This window comes from Artemia sp. Qi Xiang Cuo, chromosome 6, assembly GCF_049724085.1.
Source record: "Artemia sp. Qi Xiang Cuo chromosome 6, ASM4972408v1, whole genome shotgun sequence".
Classification (NCBI taxonomy): domain Eukaryota; kingdom Metazoa; phylum Arthropoda; class Branchiopoda; order Anostraca; family Artemiidae; genus Artemia; species Artemia sp. Qi Xiang Cuo.
The window spans coordinates 7936046-7961825 of NC_142799.1; the positions used below are offsets into that span (position 1 = coordinate 7936046).

Here is a 25780-nt window from a genome sequence, read left to right on the forward strand (position 1 = left end):
GGCCCCTGGGACCACTCGATCACGCTATCGTACCCTAAGGCAGGATATATTGTAAATCGGGCACTGACATAACCGATAGATATGGAACCATTGGGGTAAGCGCGGGAATCCCACTAACATTTGGGCCGACAAGGGGGTTCTCTCCCTCGAGTAAGTGGCATAGCAACAATTTTACGCCATTTTGCACCAATAAGTGGTGACCCCCGTACCTTACACCCCAATAAGAAACTTTCCGCAGGGAAGAGGGAGGAGAATTCTCCGCGTGGGGGAATTTTCCGGGGGAATCTTCTGCAGAGAAGATTTTCCTCGGAGGGAGAGTCTTCCGGAAGAGGGAATTTTCCGGGGGGGGGGGGGGATTTTTATTTTCCTTTTTTTTTTATTTTAGTTTTTCGGCATCTTTCAACATAGTACATTCACCTATTTCAGACTATTTAAGTTCTAAGTCCGTAACCTGCATTGTAACTCTTTATGAGACTTGCTCTAAGATTTCTCTAACATTGGAAAAGTTTATGTTAGCCTATATCGTAATTTGGGCTCAATTAGATAAATCTGACACTAATAATTCCAATGACATAATAGCTTGACATTTTGGTACAAGTAGGCTCGTAGGAAAAAACCTCATTTCAGAGGGAAAATAAACCTTAAAATAAATAAAAGCGTCCTGTAAATATTATTAAAAATGTACTATTTATGTTCTTTTTTATTGGTTTTAAAAGGAATTTTTTACTATTCAAGAAGGTTTCTAGTAAGACTTCTATTTCTCTTTCAATTAGATTGAACCAAAATTTCATAGCACTTGGTTATTTTAATTTTATAGTAAAATTTACATTCTTATATATTATGTGCAAAACCTCTTGTCGACATTAAACAAAAGTTTCGAATAGGCTACGGGAAAATAGTCGCTAGTCGTGGTCGTTACTGACGTCGAGCACCTCTGTTTTTATAGTACCTTCTCTGATAACTCCGCTTGATTTGTCTCTGGTATGTGCCTCTGCTCCAGAAGAAGCAACTAAAATCAATTCGAGTGATGTACCTTCGGTTCCTGAAATACCTACTTTATTTGCCTCGACCTCGATCGACCGTAATCTTGCCATTGCTAGTAAACACTGTGCTATAAATATTTCTGTGTCATTCAAAAGACCAAATACTGTTTTAGCTGATAATGCTCTTTTTTCTAACCCGCTAGTTGTTTTAACCCGCTAATCCGATTGTTTTGCCGTTAAAAGTTGTGCATTATATTTCTGTATATTGAAGCCTTTTTTATTTCTTTTTCTTATCATTCCGCTTGTGTTTCGTTGTTTTGTAGCGGGTTAAAACTAAATCATTATTATAAATAAATCTTAGCTTTGTATCCATCCTCAGTCGACCAAACTCAATAGTTGGTGAGTCAACCTTTGCTCGGTATCGTACTCGAATCTATACGATTTTTTTTTATATTTTGTTTCTATTTGGAATGTGGGCTGTGAGTTGAATGCGGTGTCTTATTTTCTTTTTTATGATGTGTATTTTTATTGTTTATTATTATTTATTTTTCATTACTTTTATAATATTATTTATTTTTTCTTTTAAGGGTGCCGATTTTCGAGTATAACTCACTTTGTAGGCACCCTCTTTAAATATTCTTCTTTTCTATTGTTTAATGTATTATAATGTTTTAGTTAGTGAAATTAGTTTGACAATTAAAAGAACTTGGACTTGAAAAAAAAAACATTTAATTTTCCTCCTAGGCGTAGCTTTAATCAAATAACTGATGGTGCACTATTTTTTCAAATATACAGCAATTCTTTTCTTTTATTATTCTAATAAACTATTCTTTGCCGCAACATTTAGACAGCTTTCGGACATATACTCTTATGTTTTCCTAAAAAAATATATTCTTCGGAGAATTTAATATTTGATTATCTTTGTGGACCTTCGGCGCTTTTGATTGTGATTGATTGATTGATTGTGACATTTGATTGATTGATTAATTATGACAAAGCAAGCAAAAGTTTAAATATTAACCAAGCGCTTGCGAAATAAATACAATTATTATCCTTGAACCTGTAAACCTGGAATAAACAAAAATGGAATCAGTAACATATTACACTATACATGTTCCTGTAAGCTCTGGAATAAGTTGAAAGAGTATATTATTATTATTTATTGCGTAGGGTCATTCGCTCAGGCTAATGTGATTAATTACATCATGTAAGTCAGGTATATACGAAAGATCATTCAGGGGGCGGTATTTTTTTATATATATATTTGTGAAGATTAAGCCTGCCATAATAGAAAACAAAAAGATAAAAACAAAAGCGAAGAAACTGACGATGATGAAACAACTAGGAAACTAATATTTCAGCTTTTAAATTGTACAGAAGAGTCATTGGATTTTAAACTCCATCAAAGTTTTATTGTCATTAAACCAACCAGTGAAACCTAGCAAAATTGCCAGGCTTGCGCTTGCGCACATATAGAGAGGGAAAGGTGAGCTCCTTGCTTACCCAAAACCGCAATCTAAAGGAGCCACTCCACGGTGAAAAAGAAAAAAAGGGGCCCGAAAAGACAGCTTCGTTTGCATTTCAGGCCCCCTCGTCCAGCAGAACATCCTCCAGTAGACTGGTCGTCATACGAATTTGGTGGTGTGCAACTAGGACTGTTGCACATGTTGCTATTTGTGGCAGTTTCGAATGAAATTCTACGTTCAGCAACATTGTTTGTACACTTGGACTAATTTTGATCAACACTGATCATTTGACGGTAAGCAGAAACTAAAAACACGGTTTTGGGGAAAAGGTGACTAAGGAATCTAATTTAAAAAAAAAAACTACTACTCAAAGTATTTATATAATTACATTCCTTACAGTATTCAGCCAAAAATTAAACCAACCTGTACTAATAGCGTTCGATATTCTTCTTGGTGGAGGTTTAGGAGGATATATTGGTTGTTTTGTGGTGTTAACAACTTTATTAAGAGAGCTCAGCGTTGGTCTCATCACTGATGAGCCAGAAGAGGCCGGAGCAGCCGATGCAGGTCGAGATATTCTTGCCGGTGGTTCAGGACTAGTATCGCCTTCTGAATCACTTGTCTGAATAGACAAAACATAATTAAAATACACCATGAATACAGTAGCATATAAACTATATAAATGAAAAGGGCATATATCAACAATAGACCAGCTTTAATAAACCAAAAAAACAACTTGAAAAATGATTTTTTGGGGAAAACAAGGGGGATGGAACTTCGAGTATCAAAACACCTAGGGGGCTGTATACCCTCACTCAGTCTCAAGTTTTTCCATAATTAGTCTTTTTGAATAGACCCAATGCCGCATCCAGGGGGACTAGAGAAATTGATCCCCCCCCCCTCCGAAATGTTTGTCCGACTTGCAAAGACATAACAAAAATGAATGGAAACACATTTTTATGCGTTTTTTTTAAAGTTTTTTGTAACCCTTCTCCCCGTCCCCCCAAACCCCCCTCGAAATAACCCTGGATACGGCCCTGAAGAGAACACCCCTTTCCCTTCTTCAGAATGTAGGTTTAACCAGAGTTAATGCATACCTTGTGTTTATTCATGGCTGGCCTAAATCAAAATACTGAAGTATATTTAGTCATATTCAATCAATAGATCTTTGCTCATTAAAACATAATTATAAATTCTGCCTTTTTGCATCTTTTTTAGTTGCCCTAAGTAAACACCTACATAAACTGGGGGAGAAGGGTATTCAACGCCTCTTGCTGGAGGATAAGGACTAGAACCACCTTCTGAGTCATTTATTTAAATATAAGGAAGAGGCATAATTACAATATGCAACAAAATACACTATCACAAAAATAATGATGAACAGTAGGTGAATCACAGTAAACCAACGTTTTGGTTACCAAAAAAAGGGGACAAACTGCATTTAATTGTATGAAAGTAAATAAGAAATATATAAGAAATTCTTTTTAAGATTTCTGTATAAGATCGTATTCATAACTTTTTTTAGTTTTTTTTTTTTTTTAGAATCTATAAGGAATACAGCTTTCATCTGTTTGGATCAAATAAACTATGGAGAAAAACACAATTCAAAATCATGATTCATTTGAAACAGCAAAAAGGTGCCAAAAACAGCAAAAATGCTCTCTTTTTTTATCCCACCTCCTCTCCTCTTGGTGACCTTCAAATTTTCTTAATAAAAACACTCTTAATAAAAGAAAGTATGCTTCCGAAAAAAAGATCACTTTTCAATTTCTTAAAAACAAACTTGACTTCTTACAAACATACTGATGTATTTCCAGTGTTATTATAGTATGGGACAATCTTATACAACACTCATCTCTCATTTATTGTGGCAAGTCACCTTGAGCCACTTTAGGCAAAACGCTACAAAATGGCCACACAAGCATGGGTTCAAGTAGGGCTTGGAAACCGATTCAACTTCTTAAAAAGCTCACTGAGAACATTTCGGGCATTATCGGAGTCAACGCTCTAGCGTAGCCTATACTTTTTTTTAATGTTTCAACATATATAATCCGCTTTTTTTTTATATTTTTGTTTTAATGAAAATACAAAGAAGGTTTTTTTAAATATAGGTGAATGGGTTAATTTATTTTTCCCTTTTGAAGAAAATTTTAAAGAGAAATAGCAAAATGGATACTATTCAAAATTCAGGGGGTAAACTACACCATCGGCGATTAGAAACCGATTTAACTTCTTAAAAATCTTACTGAAGACATTCAGATATTATCAACTCTCTGGCGTGGCCTGTAATTTTTAGTATATAAAATATTTAAAATCAAATTTTTGTTTTAATGAAGTAACAAAGGTTTTTTTTTCAAAATCGAGGTGAGAGGGCAGTTTTTTTTTGTTTAGAATTTTTTAAAGATAAAATACCAAAAAAGGTACAATAAGGGGTAAACTGAAGACATTTTCGGGTTTATTATAAGATACTATTCAATCCCACATTTGTGTTTACCTCTTGATGTTTAGGACAGTCAAAATATGCAAATTATTGAGTATATGGCCACAAATTTATCTCCATGGAAGGAGAGAACAAATTCAGATAGGCCCTGAAAATAGTAAAAAAGTTCTCAATACTAGAAAATTTGTCTAAAAAAAATTTCTTGGTTAGATTCTTGAAGGCTCATTTAAGCTATTTCGGGTCTTTTCATAGTAAAATGCAATTTAATGTTTCATGCATGTGTATATCAACACTTTAATTTTGCCATAAAAAAAAACTTTGCAGAATAAAAAACAACGGTTCCATTGCAACTGAATCACCGTGCAACTGAACTCCCCCCCCCCCCTGCAGCTGAACCACCGTACTCAGTTTTTCAGTATTCTACAAGTACGAGGCAATATCATTGGGTAAAAAACAAATTGGAATATTTACATCTTCAACCTTGTTGGAATTGTCTGTTGTTTTTTTAAACCATAATATAAATGCCTGTCAAGATGATTCACAAGAAAGCTCTGTTTTGTTGTCACAAAAACAATGAAAATCGGACGTCTCGAACCATTAAAGCCGGATTTATTTTTCTTTTTTTATGTCTGTTAATGGGGTTCCCTTAGCCCTTTCACTGTCTACGGATCTAAGCATTTACCCTCCACCCCAGAAAATACCCCCTGCGGAAAATACTCTTAAGCTGAAAGCTGAAAATACTTCCCTGAAAAATAACCCCTCCAGCAGCTGGTTGGTTGGCTGATCACTTTTGACTTTAAAAAATACTAAAAAGACTAGACCAGAATAAGTTCTTCTTATTTTGAAGTTTAATGTTACTCTTTACTTTCATAATAACAGTGTAGACAAGAAATATTCCCAGAAATCAAGAGGGATTAACTATCAATTTCGTATTTTTGATGTTTTTTGAATTTTTTTGTCCCACTCCCCCCGGGGAAAATAACCCCCCAAACAAAAGTCCTGAATACGGCCCTAGGGATTACACATCTATTTCTACCCCCGCTTGTCTCTTTCTTAGAACTAATTCTGTATTTCCTTGAAGGCTCAATGAGAGTTGGGATATTTTGAAAAAAAAAAAAAAAAAAAAAAAAAAAAAAAAAGCACCCTATGAGGCATCTCCCTCCCTCCCAAACTAGTCAAAATATTTTTGAGGTCAATACAAATTTCACTGTCTAAGGTAAATTCCCTGTTGTTTTAAAATTTCAAAAATTTGCACAAAAGGGCTTTAAAACTCAACAATAGGGTTCTATGATTGTTTTGAAGTTAGAGAGGGAGGGAGATTCCTCTAGGGGTGCATTTTAATACCAAAATATTCCAACTCTCAATGAGCCTTAAGACTCGGAAAAATACAGAGCTAGTCCCAAGGGAGAGACGAGGGGAGGGTGGAGGTAATAATTGGAAAATCCCCAAGGCCATATCCAGGACTTTTATTTTGAGGTTATTTTTTGGTGAAAAACTATAAAAACATTAAAAATTTGAAACTGACATTTACTCCCTCTTGATTTCTGGGAATATTTCTTGTCTACGCTGGTATTATAAGAGTAAAGAGTAATATTAAACCCCAAAATGAGCAGAATTCATTCCGTATAGGAGGGGACTGCCCCTTCCTCATCCCACATTCACCTCACAGTCGTAGAAACTTCGGAGGATGCTACCAGTGACGGGAGGGTTGTGGTGGATACTTTGTACGGGGGGTATTTTCTGCACGAGGATATTTTCTCGGGACATGAGCGCCTAGACCCGTAGACAGTGACAGGGCGGAGACATAAAACATAAACAGACATAACAATATGAGAAACCAATCTGGCTTGAATAGTTAGTGACGTCCAATTTTCTTTGTTTTGTGACAACAAAACAGAGCTTTTTTATGAATCATCTTGACAGGCATTAATATCATGATTAAAACTGCTACTATCACTACTAAGAACTGCAGCACCAAGCCACCCGAGACAAACACAGCTATGCACGCTCTTTCTCCACTTCAATAATTTTAAAACATCCCTCTTTAAACCTTCCCAAGAAGTTACAATTTTCCTTAAATACTTCGATACAACCTCCTTCTAGCCCAATTCGGAGACAACCTGATTTTCGTTTGGCCCTAGATGGTTGACCGAAAAGGATAATCTTTGACAATCTGTCATCCTTCATCTGCACAACGTGTCCGAGTAATCTCAACCATTCCTTCATTATATCTTACTGTTTGAAATACGGTTGGTCAGACGGGTACCTAGAAGAATCCGTAGAAATTTTCTCTGAAAAACATCTAACAAATCCTCCTCTACCTTCCTAAGTTCCCAAGTTTTAGTACCATACCTGACCACTGTCATCACTATAACTTCCAGATCAGATTTTTTATAATTTTTTATGGTTTTGGCCAAGTTTAGTAGTATCTTAACAATTATTCTGTATGTGTTTGTTTCTACTTTCGGACATTTTCTTTTTTTTCTCTTTTGGTTGTTTTGTGGACAAATTTATTGCTTACTTTAGACGCACAGACTCCCTAGTGCTTAATGGCTGACCATTTTTTGTTCCTTATTTTCTATTTTGTATTTTCTAATTAGAACTCTCTCTCAAATACACTATCGTGATAAACAGTACACGATTCTGCAGTACATATAAATGAGTCGCAAGTGAACCCAGGAATAATGTTCTGGCAGAAATCTCTAAAGAATTGATTGACTAAAAAGCTTCAACTACGTATCAGAAATAATTTAACCTCTTATAGTGTTCCACTATACACTAAAGAGGGTAGAAGTAAAGAAAGTTATAGAAGTAAACTTAAAAAAGTCAAGCTCTCACCTGGTTCAGGATACCGACAGAAGCACTTCTATTCAAGTTTGAACTGCCCGAAAGTCGATTGGATAAACGAGCAGGGGTACTTGCCTGCGAGGGTTTATTCAAATTCCGCCCAGATACTAACAAAAAGAATTCAAAGATTATAGAAAATTCGATCAACCAAAATGAAGGCACTTATTTAACACTTATTTAGTCAAGTTTCTAAACTAAAATAAAAGTTGCGCACTATCAGGGTTCTGAGGCTTTTACTGTGAGGGTTGTGAGGCTTCTACTGTGAGGGTTGTGAGCCTTTTACTGTGAGGGTTGTGAGGCTTCTACTGTGAGGGTTGTGAGCCTTTTACTGTGAGGGTTGTGAGGCTTTTACTGCGAGGGTTGTGAGGCTTTTACTGTGAGGGTTGTGAGGCTTTTACTGCGAGGGTTGTGAGGCTTTTACTGTGAGGGTTGTGATCCTTTTACTATACTGAACATTGGGCATGATGGGTTATATTGCTAGTGCTGATGGACTAACTTTTTTTCTTTCTTTTTTTTTCGGAATATTTGAAGTTACGCGCAGCAGCGTCAATAACGGTGGAGGGGTAAAATCTACTTTCCAAACTCTAGGAAGGAGTAGGAAACAATTTTTTCAATGACAATACCAAACAGACGTACAAAAAGAAGTTTTTTTCAAAATCTACAGGGGGGATCTACAGAGTGAAGGGGGAATTAAATGTTACAAAATATGGTATATATTCAGTCTATTCAGAAACAAGCAAACTTGTTCAACCAATATAATGGAAAGAACAAATTATAACTTTAAAACAGAATAAAAATGTGATTTACATCCATACGGCAAATATAAAGTTATTTGTTCTACAAAAATTTAACTCATAAAGGAGCCACTAAAAGGCCAAATTAATTAACTTTACTTTTTAAATATTAACTTTTAAGCATGAAAACACTTGACTTATTTTTTATTGAAACTATTTCTGACTAGAATAGCAAATTTTAAAATACATTAAAAAAAAATTGTTCAACTGCGATCCAGACATAATCAACAGCAGAAATGGATCTTCCTTTTCAACTGCCTTCGTGGTTTTTTCTTGTAGGTAGTAGATTTTAATTTAAACCCATCAAATATAGCGTAGCATTAAAAATAAGCCTTTATTAGAGTTCTTGCAAAAATAATCAAAAACTGAACAGCTGGTGATTACATCTTCTATTCTATATACGTTCTTCTTCAAATCGTACTCTCTCTCTCTCCCTCTGTCTGTACCTCTCTGTCTGTCTGTCTCTCTCTCTCTGTCTCTCTCTCTCTCTCTCTCCTCTGTCTGTACCTCTCTCTCGCTCTCTCCCTCTGTCTGTACCTCTCTGTCTCCCTCTCTCTCTGTCTCTCTCTCCTTCTCCCTCTCTCTCTCTCTCTCCCTCTGTCTGTACCTCTCTATATCCCTCTCTGCTCTCTGTCTATCTCTCCCCCCCCTCTCTCTCTCTCTAGCCAAAAATACCAAATAGCCAATAATCGCTGGTTTTGGGGATGATTATATACAAAAAAATAACAGTCAAATGTAAGGAAAAGTGTAATGAGAGTTCAACTTTAAATAATTATTTAAAAATTAACAACATAAACCATACCCTTAAGCAGGAGGGAAGCTTTAGATAATTCTCTGAAATAAAGAAACTTTAGTATTTTTCGGATGGTTTCTTGTATTTCCATATAATTAACATATTTTCAGCCCTTTTTACCTAACTTTTACCTAATTAAAAGGTCAACCCCCGTGACCTTTTAATTACAAATCTGAAGCCAGTTGACTCTTTATTCACATAATTTTAGGGTCTTCAAAAATTTTCATTTACTTATTGTTCCAGGTGGATCAAACTGGAGGATCAGCTGGTGGAGGGAGCAAGAGGATGCATCAGGGGACTAATAGTTTTTTTGAATTTTACTGTTTAGATTTTGAAAAATACCTTTTCTGCCAAGAGTCCCCTCCTAGGTTTTTAAATATATATATATATTTCTGTACCTACATCTAAACAACCAAAACAATTCTTGCCTCCCCCCCCCCATATTTTTTGCACCTCTCGGAGTAAAAGCCCAATTTTTTATTATCATCAGGGTTTTTCATGCTTCTATTTGTAATGCAAAATACACAGAGGTAAAATATCACATTTTTTTTTTTTAAAACTTCATTTCAAGCTTCATAAAGCATTTAGTTTCATCAAATACCACCAAAAATGGCAGGTACAATAGCGAAAATGCAAAATAGCAAGTAAAATAGCAAAAATAGCAAATACCACTAAGAGATTGTTTCAGGAAATTGTAGGATCAGTTTTATTCAAGCCAAACGGAAATTCAAGAAATACACAATTATATAACATATTAACAGTGTGGTACTGAACAGAAAATGCAACATAGCACTGTTCAATGAATGTTATTGCAGCGATGAATGATTAGGTCCTAAAATGTGTAATTATAGAATAGCAGAAGACAAATGACAAATAAGAAGTGTTATTTCAGAGGATTTTCTAGTGACAAAGAGGGGTTAAAATTCAAGTGAATTTTTATTTCTAAGGGGAGTTCGGAGGAAATTCCCTCTATTCTTTCCCCATGTACAGTTGTAATTATTTAGAAAGTGAAGTATAGCGATCAACTGATGTTCAACAATGTTTAATAATGTTGGATGGTACGAAATAAGGTCAAACTAGGTGCAGATGACAAGGATTTTCTTTTGTCGGATTTGTACTATGATTTACATTACCTACAACTAATGTTCAGCTTTTAGATCAAGCTGAATATTAGTTAAATATGCTATAATAGACACATCATTTTCTAATCATCTTTTCTTTTATTTTTTGTATGGCATCAACAGCGAGACATGAATTTTGGAGAGGCCTAATCGTAATATAAAGTTATTAGCATAAATTTTATAAATAAAGAGGATGATCAAATTATAACAGGCGTCAGATACTCCACATTGACTAAAGGTGATGGTAAGGTCCTTCTTTTAACAGAGAAAGACATTTCGAGGTCACTTAGTGGCATAGCCCTTCTTAATCCGTGTTTATAGCCCTTCTTTAATAATGGTCCTACTACAGCTAATAACTACTCAGCTTAAAATCGGGCCAAGCTAAGGAAGCCTCTTCTTCAGTCCAGTCAGCACAAAGACTCATTCTTTACTCCATTTAATCAATTTTATATTTCCTTTAATCATTTCTTAAGACTTAAAATGAAGTCCAGTCAATCGCCAAAGAGTATTTGATTTTGGGTCCAAATCCCTTTCCTCCTGCATGTTCCCTAAAATACCTGACAAAATTGCCCCAGTAGGGGGCAAAGTTATGATGAATATGATGAAGCAAATTCAAAATATGTGTTCGATCCGGAAACACACACCTTTCATGCTGCATTTTCCACAGGCCTAGGAGCCTTTGGGGGATTAGCACAATGTATTTTCTTGTATGATTAATTGATTATGAATAAATCTTATCTTATCTTATACCCAGAGGGAAATACAGGAAATATAAAGGTCCTAATAGTACCAAGTTGCATATCACCCAAATTCGCAAAGAGGGCGAAGCACAAATTGCCCTAGTAGGAAAAATACTCCCTACTAAATTTTGCTTTCAAATAGTTCTGCACGTATACTCTTCAATAGTTGATCAATCTGTGAAAACAAGAAACACTCTTCTCGCTATCTGGTGCATGTGAACCCTTCGATGCATACCCAAATGCCCACATTGGGAAAAGCTCTCTTGCATATACCATGAAAACATGCAGTAAAAGCTTTTCCCAGTTGGGTATTTGAGACAGAGCTTGAAATTCAACTTTCAAAGACAATATGTCTTTTACGCTCAAATGGTTTTCTCCTTGATAGCCCTTCAATACCCAAGAAGAATTGCCTAAATAGGAAAATGCTCTCTTGCAGGTTTTACTTTGAAAGGATTTTTTTCTTCTGCGTGTAGTGTCTTCATTGGTTCTTAATCCACTTTAATATCCCTTGTTGCACTATAGCATGGTACTAAAATCAGAAAAGTGTTTTCGAACCAGCGTAATCATAAAAATCATTTTATAGTGACATAGTCTTTTTTAGAGAAATAGAAAACAATAGTTTAAGCCTTTTCGTTTTTTATATTAAAGAATTAATAGTTTTGCCTACTATTTAATCTCCTAATCCAGTAATTTCCAGTTTTCGTCAGCGCACTGGTTCAGATATGTGTAAAAGAGTACAATTTGGAAGTGTGAAAATTGATCCCAATCGAGGGAAATATAAGATTAAAAAAAAAAAATTGGTAAATTTATTACCATGCCCTCCAAAAAATGCCGTGCATATATAGTATAGTGCAACAAATTATATTAAAGTGAATTGAGAACCAATGAAGAGAGAATACACGCAGGAGAAAAAATTCATTCGAAAGTAAGATCTACAAAAGAGCAATTTTGGCGACAACCCGTGTGATCTTGAGAAGCCTACTAGGCTAGGTGGATTCAGATGTTAAGAATTGGCAGGCTCGAGCATTGTTGTGTACTTGTACACTTTGAATTGAAGTAAATCATAGGCAGCGCGCTAGCGCTGCCATACCCGGGCATTTCGTATCGAAGGAGTTGTCGTAGCAACTTCGAAAAGAGCTCATTTGATTGGAAATTGAAGTGGCTAGTGCCCTTTTTAATAGTCGAAAGTGATTGGAGGGCAACAAGCCCCCCCCCCCCCCCAAGAATATCATTTCCCCAAACACATCCAATCAAAATTTTGATATAGCCATTTCGTTCAGCGTAATTGATTTAAAGATAGAAAATATGTTTTTGAGGAGGACACCCCCCCCCCGAAACCTTCAGGGAAAGGGTTTTAAGTTATGCTCTGGGGGCATATAAGGTTTTTATAGAAGGCGTTGTCGTAGATACTTCAAGAAAGGCTCATTCGATTGGAAATTCAAAGGGCTAGTGCCCCTTTTAAAAGTCGAAAGTGATTGGAGGGCAACTAGCCCCCCCCCCCAATCCCATCATTACCCTAAACACATCCAATAAAAATTTTTAGATATCCATTTTGTTCAGCGTAGTTGATTTAAAGATACAAAATATGTTTTTGAGGAGGACACACCCCCGAAACCCTCAGGGAAATGGTTTTAAGTTATGCCCTGGGGGCATATAAGGTTTTTATAGAAGGCGTTGTCGTAGATACTTCAAGAAAGGCTCATTCGATTGAAAATTCAAAGGGCTAGTACCCTTTTTAATAGTCGAAATTGATTGGCGGGCAACTAGCCCCCCCCCCCCACCAGGCCAATCATTTCTCCAAACACATCCCATCAAAATTTTGAGATAGCCATTTTATTGAGCGTGGTTGATTTCCAGATAGAAAATATGTTTTTGAGGAGGACACTCCCCCAGAGACCTTAGGGCAAGGGTTTTAAGTTATGCCCTGGGGGCATATAAGGTTTTTATAGAAGGCGTTGTCGCAGAAACTTCAAAAAAGGCTCATCCGATTGGAAATCGAGCGTTCTAGTGCCCTTTTTAATAGTCGAAAATGATTGGAGGGCAACAAGCCCCCCACACCCATCATTCCCCCAAAGACATTCGATCAAAATTTTGAGATAGCCATTTTGTTCAGCGTAGGTGATTTCCAGATAGAAAATGTTTTTGAGGACACTCCCCCACAACCCTCAGGGAAAGGGTTTTAAGTTATGCCCCGGGGGCATATAAGGTTTTTTTTAGAAGGTGGTGTCGTAGAAACTTCAAAACAGGCTCATTCGATTAAAAATTCAAAGGGCTGGGGCCCTTTTTAATAGTAGAAAGGGATTGGAGGGCAACTAGCCCCCCCCCCCCCCACGCCAATCATTTCTCCAAACACATCCAATCAAAATTTTGAGATAGCCATTTTATTGAGCGTGGTTGATTTCCAGATAGAAAATATGTTTTTGAGGAGGACACTCCCCCGCAACCTTCAGGGCAAGGGTTTTAAGTTATGCCCTGGGGGCATATAAGGTTTTTATAGAAGGGGTTGTCGTAGAAACTTCAAAACAGGCTCATTCGATTGGAAATTCAAAGGGCTAGTGCCCTTTTTAATAGTCGAAAGTTATTGGAGGATAACGTTTACCTAATTAAAAGGTCAACCCCCGTGACCTTTTAATTACAAATCTGAAGCCAGTTGACTCTTTATTCACATAATTTTAGGGTCTTCAAAAATTTTCATTTACTTATTGTTCCAGGTGGATCAAACTGGAGGATCAGCTGGTGGAGGGAGCTAGAGAATACATCAGGGGACTAATAGTTTTTTTGAATTTTACTGTTTAGATTTTGAAAAATACCTTTTCTGCCGTATATTTCATAATAATAATAATAATAATAAAAAAAAAAAAAAAGTCCCCTCCTAGGTTTTTAAAAAAACATGTATTTCTGTACCTACATCTAAACAACCAAAACAATTCTTGCCTCCCCCCCCCCCATATTTTTTGCACCTCTCGGAGTAAAAGCCCAATTTTTTATTATCATCAGGGTTTTTCATGCTTCTATTTGTAATGCAAAATACACAGAGGTAAAATATCACATTTATTTTTTTTTAATACTTCATTTCAAGCTTCATAAAGCATTTAGTTTCATCAAATACCACCAAAAATGGCAGGTACAATAGCGAAAATCCAAAATAGCAAGTAAAATAGCAAAAATAGCAAATACCACTAAGAGATTGTTTCAGGAAATTGTAGGATCAGTTTTATTCAAGCCAAACGGAAATTCAAGAAATACACAATTATATAACATATTAACAGTGTGGTACTGAACAGAAAATGCAACATAGCACTGTTCAATGAATGTTATTGCAGCGATGAATGATTAGGTCCTAAAATGTGTAATTATAGAATAGCAGAAGACAAATGACAAATAAGAAGTGTTATTTCAGAGGATTTTCTAGTGACAAAGAGGGGTTAAAATTCAAGTGAATTTTTATTTCTAAGGGGAGTTCGGAGGAAATTCCCTCTATTCTTTCCCCATGTACAGTTGTAATTATTTAGAAAGTGAAGTATAGCGATCAACTGATGTTCAACAATGTTTAATAATGTTGGATGGTACGAAATAAGGTCAAACTAGGTGCAGATGACAAGGATTTTCTTTTGTCGGATTTGTACTATGAGTTACATTACTTACAACTAATGTTCAGCTTTTAGATCAAGCTGAATATTAGGTAAATATGCTATAATAGACACATCATTTTCTAATCATCTTTTCTTTTTTGTATGGCATCAACAGCGAGACATGAATTTTGGAGAGGCCTAATCGTAATATAAAGTTATTAGCATAAATTTTATAAATAAAGAGGATGATCAAATTATAACAGGCGTCAGATACTCCACATTGACTAAAGGTGATGGTAAGGTCCTTCTTTTAATAGAGAAAGACATTTCGAGGTCACTTAGTGGCATAGCCCTTCTTAATCCGTGTTTATAGCCCTTCTTTAATAATGGTCCTACTATAGCTAATAACTATTCAGCTTAAAATCGGGCCAAGCTAAGGAAGCCTCTTCTTCAGTCCAGTCAGCACAAAGACTCATTCTTTACTCCATTTAATCAATTTTATATTTCCTTTAATCATTTCTTAAGACTTAAAATGAAGTCCAGTCAATCGCCAAAGAGTATTTGATTTTGGGTCCAAATCCCTTTCCTCCTGCATGTTCCCTAAAATACCTGACAAAATTGCCCCAGTAGGGGGCAAAGTTATGATGAATATGATGAAGCAAATTCAAAATATGTGTTCGATCCGGAAACACACACCTTTCATGCTGCATTTTCCACAGGCCTAGGAGCCTTTGGGGGATTAGCACAATGTATTTTCTTGTATGATTAATTGATTATGAATAAATCTTATCTTATCTTATACCCAGAGGGAAATACAGGAAATATAAAGGTTCTAATAGTACCAAGTTGCATATCACCCAAATTCGCAAAGAGGGCGAAGCACAAATTGCCCTAGTAGGAAAAATACTCCCTACTAAATTTTGCTTTCAAATAGTTCTGCACGTATACTCTTCAATAGTTGATCAATCTGTGAAAACAAGAAACACTCTTCTCGCTATCTGGTGCATGTGAACCCTTCGATGCATACCCAAATGCCCACATTGGGAAAAGCTCTCTTGCATATACCATGAAAACATGCAGTAAAAGCTTTTCCCAGTTGGGTATTTGAGACAGAGCTTGAAATTCAACTCTCAAAGACAATATGTCTTTTACGCTCAAATGGTTTTCTCCTTGATAGCCCTTCAATACCCAAGAAGAATTGCCTAAATAGGAAAATGCTCTCTTGCAGGTTTTACTTTGAAAGGATTTTTTTCTCCTGCGTGTAGTGTCTTCATTGGTTCTTAATCCACTTTAATATCCCTTGTTGCACTATAGCATGGTACTAAAATCAGAAAAGTGTTTTCGAACCGGCGTAATCATAAAAATCATTTTATATTGACATAGTCTTTTTTAGAGAAATAGAAAACAATAGTTTAAGCCTTTTCGTTTTTTATATTAAAGAATTAATAGTTTTGCCTACTATTTAATCTCCTAATCCAGTAATTTCCAGTTTTCGTCAGCGCACTGGTTCAGATATGTGTAAAAGAGTACAATTTGGAAGTGTGAAAATTGATCCCAATCGAGGGAAATATAAGATTAAAAAAAAAAAAAATTGGTAAATTTATTACCATGCCCTCCCAAAAATGCCGTGCATATATAGTATAGTGCAACAAATGATATTAAAGTGAATTGAGAACCAATGAAGAGAGAATACACGCAGGAGAAAAAATTCATTCGAAAGTAAGATCTACAAAAGAGCGATTTTGGCGACAACCCGTGTGATCTTGAGAAGCCTACTAGGCTAGGTGGATTCAGATGTTAAGAATTGGCAGGCTCGAGCATTGTTGTGTACTTGTACACTCTGAATTGAAGTAAATCATAGGCAGCGCACTAGCGCTGCCATACCCGGGCATTTCGTATCGAAGGAGTTGTCGTAGCAACTTCGAACAGAGCTCATTTGATTGGAAATTGAAGTTGCTAGTGCCCTTTTTAATGGTCGAAATTGATTGGAGGGCAACTAGCCCCCCCCCCCCCAAGAATATCATTTCCCTAAACACATCCAATCAAAATTTTGAGATAGCCATTTTGTTCAGCGTAATTGATTTAAAGATAGAAAATATGTTTTTGAGGAGGACACCCCCCCCCCCCGAAACCTTCAGGGAAAGGGTTTTAAGTTATGCTCTGGGGGCATATAAGGTTTTTATAGAAGGCGTTGTCGTAGATACTTCAAGAAAGGCTCATTCGATTGGAAATTCAAAGGGCTAGTGCCCCTTTTAAAAGTCGAAAGTGATTGGAGGGCAACTAGCCCCCCCCCCCCCACGCCCATCATTCCCCTAAACACATCCAATAAAAATTTTTAGATAGCCATTTTGTTCAGCGTAGTTGATTTAAGGATACAAAATATGTTTTTGAGGAGGACACACCCCCGAAACCCACAGGGAAATGGTTTTAAATTATGCCCTGGGGGCATATAAGGTTTTTATAGAAGGCGTTGTCGTAGAAACATCAAAAAAGGCTCATTCGGTTGAAAATTCAAAGGGCTAGTGCCCTTTTTAATAGTCGAAAGTGATTGGAGGGCAACTAGCCCCCCCCCCCCACCACGCCAATCATTTCTCCAAACACATCCAATCAAAATTTTGAGATAGCCATTTTATTGAGCGTGGTTGATTTCCAGATAGAAAATATGTTTTTGAGGAGGACACTCCCCCACAGACCTTCAGGGCAAGGGTTTTAAGTTATGCCCTGGGGGCATATAAGGTTTTTTATAGAAGGCGTTGTCGTAGAAACTTCAAAAAAGGCTCATTCGATTGGAAATCGAGCGTTCTAGTGCCCTTTTTAATAGTCGAAAATGATTGGAGGGCAACAAGCCCCCCACACCCATCATTCCCCCAAAGATATTCGATCAAAATTTTGAGATAGCCATTTTGTTCAGCGTAGGTGATTTCCAGATAGAAAATATATTTTTGAGGACACTCCCCCACAACCCTCAGGGAAAGGGTTTTAAGTTATGCCCCGGGGGCATATAAGGTTTTTTATAGAAGGTGGTGTCGTAGAAACTTCAAAACAGGCTCATTCGATTAAAAATTCAAAGGGTTGGGGCTCTTTTTAATAGTCGAAAGTGATTAGAGGGCAACAAGTCTCCCCCCGCGCCCATCGTTCCCCAAAACACGTACCAATTAAAATTTTGAGATATCCATTTTGTTCAGCGTAGGCTAGTTGATTTCCAGATAGAAAACATCTTTTTGAGGAGGACACTCCCCCGCAACCTTCAGGGCAAGGGTTTTAAGTTATGTCCTGGGGGCATATAAGGTTTTTATTGAAGGGGTTGTCCTAGAAACTTAAAAACCGTCTTATTCGATTGGAAGTTCAAAGGGATAATGCCCTTTTTAATAGCCTAAAGTGATTGGAGGGCATCTAGCCCCCCCCCCACACCTATCATTCCCCCAAACTCATCCAATCAAAATTTTGAGATAGCCATTTTGTTCAGCTTAGCTGATTTCCAGATCGAAAATATGTTTTTGAGGAGGACACTCCCCCACAACCCTCAGGGTAAGGGTTATAAGTTATGCCCTGGGAGCATATAAGGTTTTTATTGAAATCTTTGTCGTAGAAACTTGAAAAAGGACTCATTCGATTTAAAATTCAAAGGGTTAGTACCCTTTTTAATAGTCGAAAGTGATTAGTGATATTTTTTGTTGTTGTTGTTGTTTAGACCAGGGCACTTCGTATCGAAGTTATCATGGGAACTTCGAAAGGGGCTCATTTGACTGAAAGTAGAAAGGGCTGATGCCCTTTTTAATAGTCGAAAATGATTGGAGGGCAACTAATCCCCCTTCCACTCCGACCCTCCCACGCCCAACCTCCCATTCGCCCATTATGTTTAAAATCTAAGTATTCCCTCAGGATCAAGTCAAAGTACACTGTGTTAATGCTAATTCCAAATAAGGCATTTCAGCAGCATCCCAAGATCAACGGGGGATATAATGTTCAAAGTTTCGAAGCTATTTCTGCTCTTAAAATTCAAATAAATCAAAATAGCGCAAGTGTATCAAAGCTATCAAAGAAAGTAAACAGATTTGTTTGCGAAAGGTATCAAGTTTTCCATTTCAGGTCAACTAGAGGAGGTAAAAAACTAAATTAAACAGTACTATTTGTGTCCAGATTTTTAAAAGGGTGTATATTGTTAAAAATTGCAGAAAATTTTTCTCCAGCATACAAATAGCAGGCCAAACTATAAAGTCTTAAAAAACGAAAAGCTTTAAAGTTTTATTTTCTTTTTCCCTGAAAAGACTATGTCAATATAAAACGAACACAAATTAATTTAAAAAAACTTTTTCACAAAATAAGTTTTTTAAAGAAAAGTAAAGAACTCCATTAAACGAAAAATGAGCAAAAATAAAATCAAATTGTCTACCAAGGGTGAAACTACCACAAATCAGCATCGGTAAATAAATAAAACCCAAAACGAACAGAAATTACAATAAATAACCGAGTCACACTCAAAACGAGCAGAAATTAACATAAGTTGGGCGCAAAACCCCTATACCTTCCCAAGGCCAGAACAAAATTTGCCCTTTACTGAAAAAAATATAAATGTTATTACTTTTATAACTTTAATAAATTAAATCATATTAACATTTTGATTACTAAATATCAGTATATGTATATTAAACTGACAATGCACATTTTCGTCCTGCATGCGCCCTAACATACCTAACAAGAATTACCCAAGAAGGAAAAATACTCCCAACTAAACTTTGCTTTCAAATAGTTCTTCGTGTATACTCTTCAATGGTTGTCCATTCTGTCCAAATAAGAAAAGCTCATCTCGCTCTCTGGTACGTGTATACCCTTTGATGCATACCCAAATGCCCACACTGGGAAAAGCTTTCATGCATAAAGCATGAAAACATGCGATAAAAGCTTTTCCCAGTTGGGTATTTGAAACAGAACTTGAAATCCAAATTTGAAGGACAATATGTTTTTTACGGTCAAATGTTTGTCCTTCTGAATAGCCATTCAATGCTCAAGAAGAATTGCCCAAATGGGAAAATGCTCTTTTATAGATTTTACTTCCAAATGATTTTTTTCTCCTGCATGTATTCTCTTCATTGGTTGTCTTCATTAGTCCAGTTCAATATCATTTGTTGTACTACATAATCGTACGTAACACTTTTTTTGTGCATGGTACTAAAATCAGAAAAGTGGTGTCGAACAGGCTTGCACAGACAGAACAGGCACAAAAGTGGTGTCGAACAGTAGGAGGAAACTAGTAAAGATAGTAAATTAAAAGATCAAACTATAATTGATATCATATACTCTACCATTGACTGGAGGTGATGGTAAGATCCTTCTTGTGGCAGAGGAAGACCTTGTGAGGTCGCTTAGTGATATAGCCCTTCTTAATCCACTTTCTTCTGCATCGCTCACATGCTGCGATCCATCTTCCACTAAAAGCAACAGCCAAATAGAAAACAAACTCATGCGATGTTAGACAAGTAAAATGTGTTAAAAAAAAAAAATCATCTGAGAATCATGCAAGAAAAATGGTAATTTTTTGAATTTGAGGAACTATAATGACATGCAAAAAGAAATATTAAAGTACAAAGAGCGGTAAAAACTAAATCTGAATATATATATATATATATATATATATATATATATATATATATATATATATATATATATATATATATATATATATATATATATATATATATATATATATATATATATATATATATATATATATATATATATATATATATATATATATATATACACAACAAGCAGAATCTCAATCGTGTTTCATTGTTAGCGGTTATAGCCATATTTTTACTTTTTTTTTTCTTCTTTTATTTTATATTTATTTATCTTTTTTTAGCATAACAAATTCAGATATTAATTAATAACGATTAATATTACATTAATATTACAAATTAATAAAGATTACAGTAGTGGATAACAAGTGGTAGAACAATCCCATTTTCTTTTTAATGCTCACAGTTTAGTGTGTCAGGTGGCATAGCAAACTTTTACTTGCTGCTTTCAAAAAACTGCATATATAACTGAAAGTAGCCCACTAAGAAAACGAAAATAAGTACATTCCTCCCTGAATCCATCTTAGGTCAACTCACACTTGAAAACCGTGATTGCCCAAGATTTTTCTTTTATTTGATTCAACATTTTGGAATTTTAGGGCAGTAGTCTATCAGTTTGGTCAGCTTTGCCACGTTGAACCGTCAAAATAAATTAGCAAATCCAACTAGTTGTATTTGACAACGCCTTTCGTCCGTAAAAAAATCAACCAGTTCAAACATCCAGACTTTAGTTTCACTGTCCTTGGCGCTTGTATATTGGTTATTGGCTATGACTATGTGGGAAATATACATAAAATTAAAGAAAAATTAAAAAGCAAGTTTACAAAATAAATATTTTAGCGTCATGTGGCTTTAAAAACTCAATTTTTTACTTTGAATTTACTGCTGATTAAACACTTTTTTTAATTAAGGGTGGAAATAAAAGGAATTTACGAATGAATTTGTAACTATGCCCTAGTTATACCCTATCTAGAACCCTAAATATAAAACATAACCCTAAGTATAGGTAGTTACCACATACCAAAAGAGAAGTTTCTGTCAAATTTGAATTCTAAAGATTCACGACAGATAAAGAAGGGGGAGTAACTATTTAAAATACAACCAGTAGCAAACATGTATATAGGCTATTACCCTGCATAGCAAAGAGCATTAAAATCAAGTTATATAAACTGCGTTCAATACAAAAAGAAACAAAGTTTGAACAAAGAATCTAACGTAAGATTCCATAGACACTAATACGAGGTAGTATTACGTGGGTGGGATAGATAAGATCATTTGAAGTTCTGGTCTTCAGTAGGCTTAGGGGTGTAAGTCCACATCCTGATTGTGGTAATTTCTGTTTGTTTTAAGTTTGACTTAATTATCCAATTTCTGTTTGTTTTGCGTCTCATTTATGTTCCCTTTAAGTTCCCTTTTTTTTAAGTGATTTATGTTCCCTTTAAGTTTTAATTATTACTTTATTTCTGCTCGCCTTTGGTTTTATGCAGCCCCTTTCTTTTTTTTGAAAAACGACTTTTCGGATTTTTTTTTTAAAGGAATTTTTAATTAAGGATTTTTTTTAATTAAGATTTTTTTTAATATACTTAAAGTTAAAAAATTCTATGTGTTGACCCCTTCATACTTGGAAATGGGGTCAAACTTAAACAAAGTAGACAGAGTACACACAACTAAACATGGTTTTCAATTCGAAATTTTGTGGAAACATTTGTCTGTGGAAACAGTCAATTTTTCAAGTTTTACAGCTTTAAATTACAGGAGGTTTAGCCCTAGTAATCCCCCCCCCCCAAAATGCACTCTTCCGCCTTACCCTCGTGTGAATGATTATTAATATTGAATAGCAAACAACACTAAAATCAAGTTATTTAAACTGCCTTCAATACCATTAATCTGGGGTCATAATCGTGCAACATGAATTTTATTCAAGAATCAGTATTATCAGGTGCTTCAGAACGGCATAAGTACAACCGACAATCCCCGAAGTAAAACCGACAATCCCCGAAGTACAACCGACAATCCCCGACATCCCCGAAAATCTCTGAAGTACAACCGACAACCCCCGAAGTAAAAACGACAATCCCGGAAGTACAACCGAAAATCCCCGACATTCCCGACAATCTTCTACATCCCCAACAATCCCCGAAGTACGACCGACAATCACCGAATTAAAAGATTGAAATGTTCGAGTTCTTATTTTAGTTAGTTAATTATGTTAACAAAGTTTTCCACATGTTATAAGTCTTTCTTTTTTTTATAAACGAAAATAAATTTTAAAAAATAGTGTGTAATAATTCACTTTTAATGAAACCTTTTTATAATACTATATACTTTTTATAAGATGCAACAATGACAAAGAAATACGTGCTTTTCGTTGGTGAGATTTGACTTTAACCTCCATTTTACAGACATGTTTTTGTGTGAAAATGCACAAGAGCACAACTAGATTATGGGCAATAACGTAAATACATTGCACAGGGGTATTACTAATTGGCACAAAAACTTGAATGTTTACACTTTTTTTAAAACATAAAAGCGGCAAATGTAAGTAGGTGATCCTATTGTATGTTACTAAATACGTTGTTTTAGTTAAAACAGGACATAAATTTTTTTCACTTTTTATGGCTAAGCAATCAACATTTTTCTGAAGCTTGCCAAAATAATTTAAATAAAGTAAAATGTTTAAAAGCAGCAAGTTTACTGCACAAACTAAAATAAATTTTCACAGGAACAGGCGTTTCTAAGTGCTTTTAGAGTAGAAAAGAGCAAAGTCGTCACAACACACCAACCGCAACGTTTTTTGTTTGTGCTGCTAATAGTCCAGGACTTTTAGGGTTTGACCCGGACAAAATTGCAATATAAACGAAAATGGTACCAAAATGATCAGAAAAAAATTCTGTACAACATACTAAAGGTCCCCATAAATCCGAGTGGGGCGAGTACCCGAAAAAACAGGGGAAAAGGGGGAAATGCGGGGGAAATTGGGAAAAATGCCGAACATGCCCAGAAAATAGTTCAAAGTGAGTTTTCTGGGGGCTTTCCCATACGCTGATCACGAACCTGACATCTAAAATTAAGTATAAAATAAAAATGCTACGGAAACCTGGGGGACCAGGGAGACAAGGGGAAAAAATTTAAAACTACAGGGTAGGGGTAGAAAGCACTTTGAAATATGTTTTCTGGGGTCTTTCTATCTGCTGATCCCGAAACTGACATCTAAAATGAAATAAAGATCATGAGCCCCACCATAACGGGGGAGAGAGGGGAAGAAAAGGGACCATTGAAGTCAGGGGTAGAAATCAGTTTGAAATGTGTTTTCTGGGGTTTTCCTATCTGCTGATGACGAAACTGACACCTAAAATGAAGGAAAGAAAACGAGAACCATGAAAACCGAACAAAACTGGAGGAAATAACGGAAAAGGGGAAGGGAAGCCTGACTCCTGAGCCAGCTGCCAATGGCTAATAAGTAGACCTATGGACAAAATAACTCGCTTAAGTACCAAACTTTTACTTTCTTGAATCACAGACATTTCTTACAACCATTTGAATAACTAAACATAAAGAAAACAACCACTTGGCAGTGATCACAGTATAAAACTTCAGCTATTATAGGTAAAATTTGTACTTTCGAAGGCAATATCGTTGAATAAAAAACTAAAAAAAGAACTTCAGTAACTATAGGTAAAATCTGCACTTTTTAAGGCAGTAGAGTTGACTTAAAAACACAGCATTGATGTCACTAGTCGAGCTCCTCGTCTTCGACAATCTCGATGTCCCTGTTCAAAAAGTTGATAACCCGACATTCTCCACACACGAAAGTACACGCTAATCCATTTTTCTTGCAGCTGCATCGTGAGTTCTCGCAGCCTGTCTTGCAGTTGCATCTCACAACACTCAAAAGAGTTTGAGGTGCGGGCAACAAATCGGTCATCACAGGTGAGTATTTATGGTCTCAGAGGACCCAACCCCAGTCAGCCGGGTCGAGGTCAGCTGGTTCCCCTTTCCAACGGGACACCTGGAGGCGCACTCGCTGGGAGTGGAATGAAGCTGCAGCTTCGGTTGGCGGAAGCCTTTCAGGCTTAACAAACGCCGTAGTATTTGACGAAGAAACTTTTTCCAAGAAAATTCGATGTCGCAGCTTAGTGAGATCTTCGTTTGGTCGTGCTTTATACAAGCTGAGGAGTAGATATTCACCCGCTTTCACAATTTCATCTTTAGACGATGATTCATCCAGAAACACTTCGCATTTTTTTCTGAACACTTCGCTCTTCTTCAAAAGAGGTAGCACAGCTTGCTTTCCAAGTCTGAAAACTCGTGAGGTCGTGTCACATCCCAAGAGTGCATGCCCTACCAGAAGTAGCCTGGATACTTCTCCCATTTTTTTTTTAATTTCGTTGAGGCACCAGAACCGTGTTATCGCTTCTTTTGCGTTCGTTGACGATTCGAAGTAAAGTGTTTTTGCATTAGGCGGGAGGTGATACAAGAGTAGAATCAGAAGGTCAGTGTCGTTGCTAAGAACTATTGATTCAGAGTTTTCTACTTTCGTTACGGCAGTCTTCACGATTAGATAGTCAGCATCGTGCTTCGTATGGACGACTTCAAATCCTTTGGCTCTGAGTTTTTCCCCGATGTAGCTTATAATTCGCTGTTTGTTTCTGAGAGTTGCTCAAAAACTCTTCCTTCTTTTTCTGGAGCTTCATCCCTAAACTGAAATCGATCACTTGATGCTGGCTTCCCTTACACCGTCGGTTGTGGGTAGCATCTTTCGTGGTTGGACCAGCCCTGTATCCAACGAAGACAACAGTAGGGGAGGTACAGCGTCGAGTAACGAAACTAACAGAGCTGTCACAGATTGAATCATAAGTATCACCAATCTTCCAAGGTACTTGCTGAAGCAGCCAACCTCCGTCAACTACAGTGACACGATCTGACACTGGCAGGTGCTGAATCGAGTCCGTTTTCGCTTCTTTCCATATTGTTTTCACTAGTACAGGTTTGTCTGGCTGACGCATTATGCCAGAATTCTCAAACAAAGCGGGCAGATAACTGCACAGTTCGTAACGTGGAGTTTCTGCCATGTAATTTTCAGATGTATGGGCAGCAGTCGAAAGACGTTGAAAAAGCAGTGCAGGGTCGATATGCAAAATCTCGCCATCTATCCTTATGTTCCTATCGGATGCCAGTGTAACGACTTTGTCTTTCTTCCTGAATGAAAAACTTTCGACGGATTGGCCATCCATGTGCTGGAGGATTAGCTCACCTACAGCTTTAGCATCCTCTGCATTGACGCCTTTTTGGGCAATCAACCCGGAACCTATACTTCTAAGCTCTGTGGAACTAGTGAAAGGACAGTTTTATAGAAGGAATTCAAGAAATGTCAGTAGATCCTTAGTATCTCTCTTTATTCGTGCTGCGGTGGCAGTAACGTGCTGTTCACTAGAACTGTACTCT

The 25780-nt window shown here is 36.4% G+C and overlaps 1 protein-coding gene across 2 annotated transcripts in view; it reads right to left on the bottom strand.

The window, feature by feature from the left end:
• The window catches only part of Wdr62 (WD repeat domain 62), a 250842-nt gene that overhangs the window by 17083 nt on the left and 207979 nt on the right, over window positions 1–25780 (bottom strand). For both annotated transcript variants that reach the window (XM_089090029.1, XM_089090028.1), the window contains 3 exons: window positions 20060–20185; window positions 7728–7843; window positions 2873–3071 (listed from right to left, as the gene is read on the bottom strand). In XM_089090029.1, the coding sequence (XP_088946155.1) occupies window positions 2873–3071; window positions 7728–7843; window positions 20060–20185 (441 nt within the window). The remainder of the gene's footprint in view (window positions 1–2872; window positions 3072–7727; window positions 7844–20059; window positions 20186–25780) is intronic.